Below are 10,973 nucleotides of genomic sequence, written 5' to 3' on the forward strand. Positions count from 1 at the left end.
TATTAAGCAAACCAGACAGCATCATTTTCTTGTTTATGAAATTTATGGATAGCCAGGCTCACACTCCAACACTCAGACATCATTTACAAAATGAGGCATTTTTGTTTAGTGAGACCACCAGATCAGTGGCAGTAGGCATGACCAGGGATGTTCTCTTGATAAATGTGTGAATTGGACCATTTTCCTGTCCTGCTACTTTCGGTTTAGTTTGCTGCTATTGTTATTGTTTGCTTGGGACAGCGTTTCCTCTCCTTGTGCGCAGTCGTCCGTGTCACCTCGTGTTTTGTACAGATGACTCAAAGCAGTCAATGGAAGAAGGCCATCTTTGTACAACATTTGTCAGCTACATGATTTTTTTTAATCTCTAAATGTTTATATATGATATTTGGTGATTAAATGCTATTGATATTTTTCTCTTCAGCTCTTTGTGATTTGTGTTCCTTTGATTTAATGCTATTGTGGTGTGCAGTGTATTTGATAACTTCTGTTTTATAGTACTGTGAGTTTTATGACTAACCTCCACAATTGAAATATTATACACACACACACGCACACAGACACACACAAGCACACACACACACACACACACACACACACACACACACACACACACACACACACACACACACACACACACACACACACATACACACACACACACACACATACACAATGTACAAAACATTAAGGACCCCCCCCCCCCCCCCCCCCCCCGTTTCCCTTAGAACAGCAAGGTGTCAAAAGCATTTGACAGTGATGCTGGTCCATGTTGACTCCAATGCTTCCCACAGTTGTGTCAAGTTGGCTGGATGTCCTTTGGGTGGTGGACCATTCTTGATACACACGTGAAACTGTTGAGCGTGAAAAATACAGCAGCGTTGCAGTTCTTGACAAGAACCTACTACCAGAACCCATTCAAAGGCACTTAAATAGTTAGTCTTGCCCATTGACCCTCTGAATGGCGCACATACACAATCCGTCTCAAAATCCTTCTTTAATCTGTCTCCTCCCCTTCAGCTACACTGATTGAAGTGGATTTAATAAGTGACCTCAATAAGAGATGATAGCTTTCACATGGATTCACCTGGGCAGTCTATGTCATGGAAAGAGCAAGTGTCCTTAATGTTTTGTATACTCAGAACATACATACATACATACATACATACATACTCAGAATGTCAGACTAAGGCCTAGTTTTCTGTGACATTTTAGAGGCAGAAAGTATGAATAGGAAGGCCCCACTCACACACCCACACACCCATGAAGAAGTTTTACTTACACTCACACATGGAGCACAAAGAAGAACGAACAGAGAAAAATTGATGTTGCCTTAGAAAATAAGACAAAGAAAAAATTAATTGGGACTGGAATTTATTAAAATAATAATTAAAGGTTAAATATGTTGAATGTTAAAGGTTGACTTAAGTAATATAGTAAAATGATTAAGGATGAGATGTTGGTTTTAAGGTACAGTATATTTGGACTATGTCTATTAGGCTTGGAGGATAAGGTCTTAGGTTGATAGTGATATGTTAGAATGTAGAAATAAGAGGATGGTGGGATGTTGGATGTTTAAGATCCGGTAATAGAGTTAGGTTAGAGTTAGATTAGAATTGAGTGAAATTAGAATAGTAAAGGGAATAATAAGTGTTAATGTTTCAAACTAGTAATGGTGATGATATGTAGCTAAAAGTATATTAAGGGTGCAAGCTTGACTGAGAACAACCCTAGCCAGGTTAGACTGTTAGGAGGCAGGAAATCCTGTGGGTGTGAGGGGGGGAGGAGCTTGTGGTTTTAGAAAGCCTAGGGTGACGGTAAAAGTGGGGGTTAGTGGGTGGCTGAAAAAATAGTTTGCAGATGCAAGTGCAAAAATAGGTGTTAGGCAGAAAATAATGATAGATAGGGTTGGGGCTAGGACCACAGATACAGTGCATTCGGAAAGAATTCAGATCCCTTCACTTTTTCCAGATTTTGTTGTTACAGCCTTATTGTAAAATAGATTAAAGAAAGACATTTCCTCATCCATCTACCCACAATATCCCATAATGACCAAGCAAAAACTGTTTTTTAGAAATGTTTGCAAACTGAAATATCACATTTACATAATTAGTTAGACCCTTTACTCAGTACTTTGTTAAAGCACCTTTGACAGCGATCACAGCCCGAGTCTTATTGGGTATGACGCTACAAGCTTGGGGTCTGAATACTGTTAAACAAATATATTTTAGATTCTTCAAAGAACTCCTTCAAGACAGTTGGAAAAGCATTCCTCATGAAGCTGCTTGAGAGAATGCCAAGAGTGTGCAAAGCTGTCACCAAGGCAAAGTGTGGCCACTGAAGAATCTAAAATCTATTTTAATGTGTTTAACACTTTTTTGGGGTTACTACATGATTCCATGTGTTATTTCATAGTTTTGATGTCTTCACTATTATTCTACAATGTAGAAAATAGTACAAATAAAGAGTACTAATATATATATTTGGATAATATATATATATATATATATATATATATATATATATATATATATATATATATATATATATATATATATATATATATATATATATATATATACACACACACACATACATACACACGCAGCATGCAGATCCTGTATCCTAGATGGTAGCATGTCAAGTCGTTTGTGACTAGTAGTTTTTAAACTATATGTTTATGGTGGAGCAAATCAACACTTTCCTTGTTGTCTGGTACAAATTATTTTGTTTTGCTGGTATAAAGACCGCGGGTAATTTTTTATTCGCTATTTGCACTTCCCTATTCGAAGTTTACCAAAGTAAAACCCTCTCTCTGGCTGGCCTGGGTGCAATCCTCTGCTTTCCCTCCGCGGATAGTCTCGTCAAAACTGCTCCTCTTCGCTCTCCACCTGGCTGTCAGCAGCAGCTCAACAATCCCCAACCCGTTCTCTCAATCTACTCACACACGGGTGCACTATGGAACGCCGTTTGGGTCTGAAAGTACGTGGTCAAAGCGCGATCTTTTTAATGCTACGTGTGTAAAGTCAACAGGTGCAGCTGCTAAATTAACGCATAACGCGTCAAATAAGAGGTGCAAATGTGCTTGCAGGCGGTTCAACATGTGTCAAATAAACGGCTGCAAGCGGTCCTGCACGTCAAATTAACGCCCACAGCTGCTAAATTTACACCAGTGGCTTGTGGGTGTACCAGGAAAGGATGTAAGAAGTTATGATATCGAAGCTTCTTACTGCAGCCCAGTAAAAAACTGGAACAATAAATTGTGCTACACTATGCACAACCCCAGTTTGTCTATTGTCCCAACAAATGTCAATTATACATTTTTAAATATGTCAGAGTGCATTTTCTTTTATAGCTATGCTTTCAACACCATCGTTACCCACAAGCTGGTTAGCAGGCTCTGGGTGTAAATCCTGTAATAACAAATTAGATTTTTTACAGTATAAGAATGTGTATCCCCAGAATGGACCCGACACTACCACGGTACACATGAGTACATGAAGGAGCTGTGGGACCTGACAAAGTAGATGGTGATACTTGACCGTTCTCCCATCTACTGTACATTGGCATGGAGATGATCAGCAGCTTCAAGTTCCTGGGCACCCTGATATCCTTTTCTGCCCTTAGTTGCTTCACTCAAAGTCCCACTTGTGCTTCTCCACTACCCTCAAACTTGCTGCGCCATGACCTGTGTACCAACTATAGTGTCTTATTGCCATAGCACATGTAAATGAAATGTCCATATTTACTGAAAGATTTATTTATGGTAACATTGCACATATTGTAACAGTCCCTTGACATACAGTGCCTTGCGAAAGTATTCGGCCCCCTTGAACTTTGCGACCTTTTGCCACATTTCAGGCTTCAAACATAAAGATATAAAACTGTATTTTTTTTGTGAAGAATCAACAACAAGTGGGACACAATCATTAAGTGGAACGACATTTATTGGTTATTTCAAACTTTTTTAACAAATCAAAAACTGAAAAATTGGGCGAGCAAAATTATTCAGCCCCTTTACTTTCAGTGCATCAAACTCTCTCCAGAAGTTCAGTGAGGATCTCTGAATGATCCAATGTTGACCTAAATGACTAATGATGATAAATACAATCCACCTGTGTGTAATCAAGTCTCCGTATAAATGCACCTGCACTGTGATAGTCTCAGAGGTCCGTTAAAAGCGCAGAGAGCATCATGAAGAACAAGGAACACACCAGGCAGGTCCGATATACTGTTGTGAAGAAGTTTAAAGCCGGATTTGGATACAAAAATATTTCCCAAGCTTTAAACATCCCAAGGAGCACTGTGCAAGCGATAATATTGAAATGGAAGGAGTATCAGACCACTGCAAATCTACCAAGACCTGGCCGTCCCTCTAAACTTTCAGCTCATACAAGGAGAAGACTGATCAGAGATGCAGCCAAGAGGCCCATGATCACTCTGGATGAACTGCAGAGATCTACAGCTGGGGTGGGAGACTCTGTCCATAGGACAACAATCAGTCGTATATTGCACAAATCTGGCCTTTATGGAAGAGTGGCAAGAAGAAAGCCATTTCTTAAAGATATCCATAAAAAGTGTTGTTTAAAGTTTGCCACAAGCCACCTGGGAGACACACCAAACATGTGGAAGAAGGTGCTCTGGTCAGATGAAACCAAAATTGAACTTTTTGGCAACAATGCAAAACGTTATGTTTGGCGTAAAAGCAACACAGCTGAACACACCATCCCCACTGTCAAACATGGTGGTGGCAGCATCATGGTTTGGGCCTGCTTTTCTTCAGCAGGGACAGGGAAGATGGTTAAAATTGATGGGAAGATGGATGGAGCCAAATACAGGACCATTCTGGAAGAAAACCTGATGGAGTCTGCAAAAGACCTGAGACTGGGATGGAGATTTGTCTTCCAACAAGACAATGATCCAAAACATAAAGCAAAATCTACAATGGAATGGTTCAAAAATAAACATATCCAGGTGTTAGAATGGCCAAGTCAAAGTCCAGACCTGAATCCAACCGAGAATCTGTGGAAAGAACTGAAAACTGCTGTTCACAAATGCTCTCCATCCAACCTCACTGAGCTCGAGCTGTTTTGCAAGGAGGAAGGGGAAAAAATTTCAGTCTCTCGATGTGCAAAACTGATAGAGACATACCCCAAGCGACTTACAGCTGTAATCGCAGCAAAAGGTGGCGCTACAAAGTATTAACTTAAGGGGGCTGAATAATTTTGCACGCCCAATTTTTCAGTTTTTGATTTGTTAAAAAAGTTTGAAATATCCAATAAATGTCGTTCCACTTCATGATTGTGTCCCACTTGTTGTTGATTCTTCACAAAAAAATACAGTTTTATATCTTTATGTTTGAAGCCTGAAATGTGGCAAAAGGTCGCAAAGTTCAAGGGGGCCGAATACTTTCGCAAGGGACTGTACATGACTTAACTACTTTGCATAATGCTCAGTTTACCCACTAAGAAATCATACATTTATTTAAATATTAAAGCTGCATTATGTAATACTGTGTCCAATTGATTCTGGTTGTTTGTAATGTTTTTGAAAACTTTCACCACGCAACTTTTTTTTGCTGAGGGACAATCCTGTCGGAAACTTTCATAATATCAATTATTTTGGGACACATCAATTAACATTGGCTGCAGTATTCCGAACATAGAAATGTCATGCATATACTGGTCATGCAATAAACGTTTTGGATAATTCCCCCTAAATGAATTATTTAAATCAAATCAAATTGTATTTGTCACATGCGCCAAATACAATAGTGAAATGCTTACTTACAAGCCCATAACCAACAATGCAAGAAGAAAAGTAAGTAATTAAAGAGCATCAGTAAAATAACAATAGCGAGTCTATATACAGGGGATACCGGTACAGAGAATGTGCTGGGACACTCGTTAGTCGAGTTAATATATACATGTAGGTAGAGATATTAAAGTGACTATGCATAGATAGAGTAGCAGCAAATAATCTGGGTAGCCATATGATTAGATGTTCAGTAGTCTTATGGCTTGGGGGTAGAATCTGTTTCGAAACCTCTTGGACCTAGACTTGGCGCTCCGGTACCGCTTGCCGTGCGGTGGCAGAGAACTGTAGCTGTGGCTCCACTGGCAATCCCAGCCTAGGAATGCTGAAGCCCCTGAAGTAAAAATTCTCCATGGTTAAAGGGTATGTATTCCCCCCTGAAAAAAGGAAAGGGGAGGACATTAAAGTCCATAAGTAACACTTGTTGGAGAACACAATACTCTTAAGTGAAAGTAGTTTGGGATTTCATTTATCTATTACATTCTTAGGGGGCCCATGGAAGAATAAGGCTACAAAATGCTGTCCCACAGTTGTGAGAGTGATTAGGTGATGTTTTACTGATGTGTTACTTCAATGATCATGGTTTTGCATCTAACCTTCCACCTCCAGAAGTCAGTCCCTCCAGAAACATTTGACTCCTCTCTCTATTGCTCTTTATTTACCTTTATTACCCACTAAGAAATCATACATTTATTTAAATATTAAAGCTGCATTATGTATTACTGTGTCCAATTGATTCTGGTTATTTGTAATGTTTTTGAAAACTTTGATTGGTACCAGGTGGGGAGCGCTCTGCTTTGAAGAGAGAAGCTATGTCTTTGGCCAAAAGAGGTTTCTCAGCATAGATGAAAACCTCTCTGAAGAGGCTTGAGTGTCTATTCATGTAAGACAGGAGACCTAGACACTCCAGACCCTCTTTGAATCTATAAAGGAAAAAAAAGTATATGAATTTGCCCTGAAGAATTTAACTAAACTTGAGATTCCTTAGATATATGGAAACTCACTGCTCAAGAGCATCCCGTATCCTGCTTTCTAAGTAGAACTTTGTGGCTGACTCCACCAGGGCATCCCTCTCCAATGTACGAATGTATCGCACTGGACCCAACATGATCACTTCCTGTGCCTCGTCAACAGTTTGTGCTAACTGGATCTTAGATTGTTTATTGAACTGTGTTTTGGGAAATATTAGCATAACAATAAACTGATTATCACTACCCTTAAAGATCGACTGCCAACAAAAATAAACCAAATCCATGTGGAAAAGTTCTCATGAACTACAACCCACATTTTTGTTCAAACTTAGTGCAAATTAACAGTAACATAACATCCATCACAGTGTAAAGTTACTTACCTTCTCCAACTTCTGTCTGAAGTCATATTCTGCAATTTCTTTCAGTTCTGGCACAGGAGGTTGTAGGCCACACACTTGCCTGTATAGCCTCTCTGAAAAAATGTGGCTCTGCACCCCCATGTTGCTGTCACACAGAAGACAAACAGTAAATAAAGGACACATTACATACAAAAATCAAATGTCTTACTAAAGTCATATATATTGCCATAAACAAACGTGTCTTTGTTGGTTTAAAAGTGTAACTCACCTTGAGAGTTGCAAGAAAGGCATTTTTGTCAATCAGGTCCCTCAAATATTGCAGAGGAATGGATGGCACTCATTAGCAGCCAGAGAAATTCTCTTGAGGGACCACCCTCATCAGCTGCCCCTTTTCCATCAGCATCCCTAAAAACCATGTATACTTTTGGCTCTGGATTAAAGCGGGCTCTCTTAAAGCCTCTCATTGCACAATCATAAACGTTGTCCATCATCACATTCATTTGGTTGGCATCTCATTAACTTCAGCAGTGTTTGGAGGTCAACACTAAAAGAGACATTCAGAATAACAAAGCTCAGATACTTCCCACAATTAATCTGTAATAACAAGACATTTAATTATTTGCAGGGATGACTTACTCATTGTCATCACCAACACCAACAGAAAAGTGTGGTGAAGGTGGACGATAAGCCTCGGGGAATGGTGGAGGGGCCACAGAAAGTGGTATAGGTGGAGGGGGGCCACAAGAAGTGCAGAAGATGGGGTGCCACAGGAATAGGTGCTGCCACAAGTGTAGCCTCGTTTGTAGAAGTAGTCTGTAAAAGGTAATTTAAAGGCTTATACATTTCAAAAACATGGAGAAAGCAATAAAGCTGTCCAACATAATGTGATTGCGTTCTGAAAATGATTTACAGAAAAGAAATGTAGCCACATGCATCACTCACTATAGAATGTACTCAATGTGTAGGTCAAGACAACATTTTAAGGATGCATGTAGCTCAATTTTTTAAATAATATTTTCAATATGTATTACATTCAACAAGCAGACAGTGTTGTTTTCCCCTCCATGGTCCGTTCTAACTCTGGAGGGAACGCCATATCTGGAGACAGCATTCATGAAGCAATCCAATACAGTACTGCTGCCATTGTTGCTGGAAGCACGGAGAAACACGGCGGCTGCAACCCATCAATGCCACCATGCATGACTATCCTCCACCTAAATCAGAAAACACAGCCCGGGTTGATACAAAATCTGAACACATGAAATATACAAACATCACCATCCTCCTTTACCACTTACATGCTCCATCAGGTTCCTGCAGTATATAACAAAGCAGCAGACCATACATTAAATTAACATCCAAACTGTGGAACAATGTTAATGAGTCAAGTTAATGGGTCAAGAGGACAGACTCTCCTGTTGTTCACCCTTAGACACAAATACTTTGTTCCAACCGTTTTTGCCTCAGTATGTCCTCAATATAAGCATGTTTGTTAATTTCATGATGCAGATATTCTATCGATTACAGAAGTAGCAGAAACACAATAAGAACAATTATTATCGACATGATTGACATATTGGGCCATTGCTTGCTAAACTGAACTGTTAGTTGTTGATGAACAAGTTGATGAACAATTTGAGATGTTACAATGTACAACTTCTCACCAGTGATATAGATAATTGTATCTATCACAAAGATACATCTACCTTATCAGTTTGTGGTTTCCATCAAGGTGCCATAACGAGTTTGGTCCAGGAACACGGTATGACCTTCTATGTAGCCTCTGCGACATGGCTCTGAGGGCAGCCGCCCTCGGGTTAACACAAATCATGCTGTCCCTCACTCTGCGTCTCTGCACCCGAATACCACATCGGTATCAAACATACCATCACTACTGTTTGAAGCTGGTGTACAAAACCGAAAGTAAAAGATGCAAACACGGCTCTTTTGGCTCCCAAACGGCTCTTTAAAAAAATCTGTTTAGAATTCTTTCAAGTCAAACAGTTTGCGATAGTTTGACTATGATTGGTGTTAAAACACTTCTAATTAAATTATTAAATGAAATCGTACTCTACCTTAACCACAATGCATTTAAAAATGCATTGGTTTGTTATGAAAAAGAATGCTCAGTAATTGTTTGTCCCGTTTTCGAGAAGACCCTCTCAGAGGGAATCGAATCGTCACTATTCAGAGTCTCCCTGTCATGACTTTAGTAAGCCGTGGGTAGACGGAGGCCTTGTTCTTCCACCAACTCAAAGGATCTGCAGATCTTTGGAGGAGGGGTTCCATTATGGCATCTGTTGAGGGATTCCTTCGTGCTGCATCCCCAGTTGCTCTCTCGTCAAACAGCGTCCAAAACAGCAGACGTTTATGGCACTACTGCTGGTGCTTCTGCTCCATATGATCCCTCTTCTTCCTGTTGCCCTGGTGCCTGAGCCAGCTGACTGAGGGGGCTTACCCTCCCTGCTACTGAGGTTATTCTTTGAAGAGCCTCATCAATTGCTTTGGCATCACTGAAGGCTAACTTCTTAAACCTGGGGTCAAGTCCAGCGGTTTCTGATAGCACGTGATTATATTCCATTCTGTGGAACTTTCTGCCCATTGATGAATGTAGGGTGTCCATCAACTCTGTCACATGTCCTGTGGTTACCTCTCATTCCCCATTGGTCAGATAATCAACAGGTGCATTGACAATGGCCAGGGTAGAGATGATGGCATCCTTTGACTCAAGAAACCTCTTCAACATATAAAATGTTGAATTCTACCTTGTAGTGCAGTCTTGTTTAAGCCTCAGCTCAGACATCCCCATCTGGCGTTGTGTAGACTTTAGTTTTTCAGCACCTACTGTGCTCCTGTGGAAGTATTCCACAGCTGCTTTCACATTGTCCACAGTGGGCTTCATCACCTTCAGAGCATATCTTACAATCAGGTTGATTGTGTGGGCAAGACATGGATGATGGGTGCATTTGAAAATGTTTATGGCTTTGGTTATGTTAGCTGCATTGTCGCTAACACAACAGACCACTTTCCATCTACTTGCCATTCTCTGGCCACTCTCAACAGTTCCTCTGCCAAGTTCTCTGAGGTGTGTCTGTCGCTGAACTCAAAGCAGTCCAGAAGACAGCTAGACATTGAAAACTCTTCAATGAAGTGACATGTAACTGACATGTAAGAAGTGGTTACCCTTGATGCCCAGCAGTCAGTGGTAAGGCAAACTGCAGTAGCTTTTTGGACTCTTTCCCGCACTGAAGCCTGAAACTGAAACTCTTACAGTTGTGGAATAAGTGATTTTGAAAGGGTTTTCCTGCTTGGAATTGTGTACATTGGATTTAGACTATTGCTATAAGTTCTAAAACTGTACTCCACGATTGAAAATGGCTGGAAATCGGTGGCACTCATTTTAGCCAATGCAATATCAATTTGGCCATGTTTTGCTAAAGACATAAACTGGTTCATAGAAGACTACTGTGTCTACTGTGGGTCGCGGAGTAGGCCTACTTGACTGAGTGGATAAATCTCCACGTGTGGAGGTGCTGGCTACACCACTATCACTAGCAGGCCCGCTAGTTTCTCGAAGCTCCGCTACCCTCCCTCACGCATCTTTGGTTCATTGGTTGACACTGCGTGTCTGATTGACAGGAACAACAGGTGAGGCTGTTAGTCTGAGCAGACAGTCAGATCGAATGTGTGTGCGCTTGAGCATTTAGGCTTATATTATTTTATTGATTTTTTTCGTTCTTTGAATGAGTTAATTCTATTCAATTAAATATTTTGATTATTCATATCTTCATTTTTATTTTATTTTTCTAAATAGATTTGGCTCTTCTGATAT

At 40.2% G+C, this 10,973-nt stretch overlaps 1 protein-coding gene across 1 annotated transcript; it reads right to left on the reverse strand.

The window, feature by feature from the left end:
- Positions 1-3,741: 3,741 nt before the first annotated feature.
- Positions 3,742-7,685, reverse strand: LOC118940473 (G2/M phase-specific E3 ubiquitin-protein ligase-like). Its single transcript, XM_090205217.1, has 5 exons — positions 7,410-7,685; positions 7,163-7,286; positions 6,816-6,979; positions 6,589-6,734; positions 3,742-6,188 (listed from the first exon to the last, which is right to left on the reverse strand). Exons 1-5 carry the CDS (start codon positions 7,430-7,432, stop codon positions 6,052-6,054), a joined length of 594 nt encoding a protein of 197 aa, XP_090061343.1. The 5' UTR covers positions 7,433-7,685; the 3' UTR covers positions 3,742-6,051.
- Between the last annotated feature and the right edge of the window lie 3,288 nt (positions 7,686-10,973).

Source organism: Oncorhynchus mykiss, chromosome 17 (genome assembly GCF_057628025.1).
Source record: "Oncorhynchus mykiss isolate SJ-2025 chromosome 17, ASM5762802v1, whole genome shotgun sequence".
Classification (NCBI taxonomy): domain Eukaryota; kingdom Metazoa; phylum Chordata; class Actinopteri; order Salmoniformes; family Salmonidae; genus Oncorhynchus; species Oncorhynchus mykiss.

What these genes read in the sequence shown, in the direction of transcription:
- LOC118940473 (XM_090205217.1), bottom strand. Translation starts at nt 7,432, where the DNA reads ATGCCTTTCTTGCAACTCTCAAG. An exon ending in ATACGGGATGCTCTTGAGCA is followed by an intron (nt 6,735 to 6,815) that starts GTGAGTTTCCAT and finishes TTTCCTTTATAG; the next exon opens with ATTCAAAGAGGGTCTGGAGT. An exon ending in AGCAGAGCGCTCCCCACCTG is followed by an intron (nt 6,189 to 6,588) that starts GTACCAATCAAA and finishes TCCTTTTTTCAG; the next exon opens with GGGGGAATACATACCCTTTA.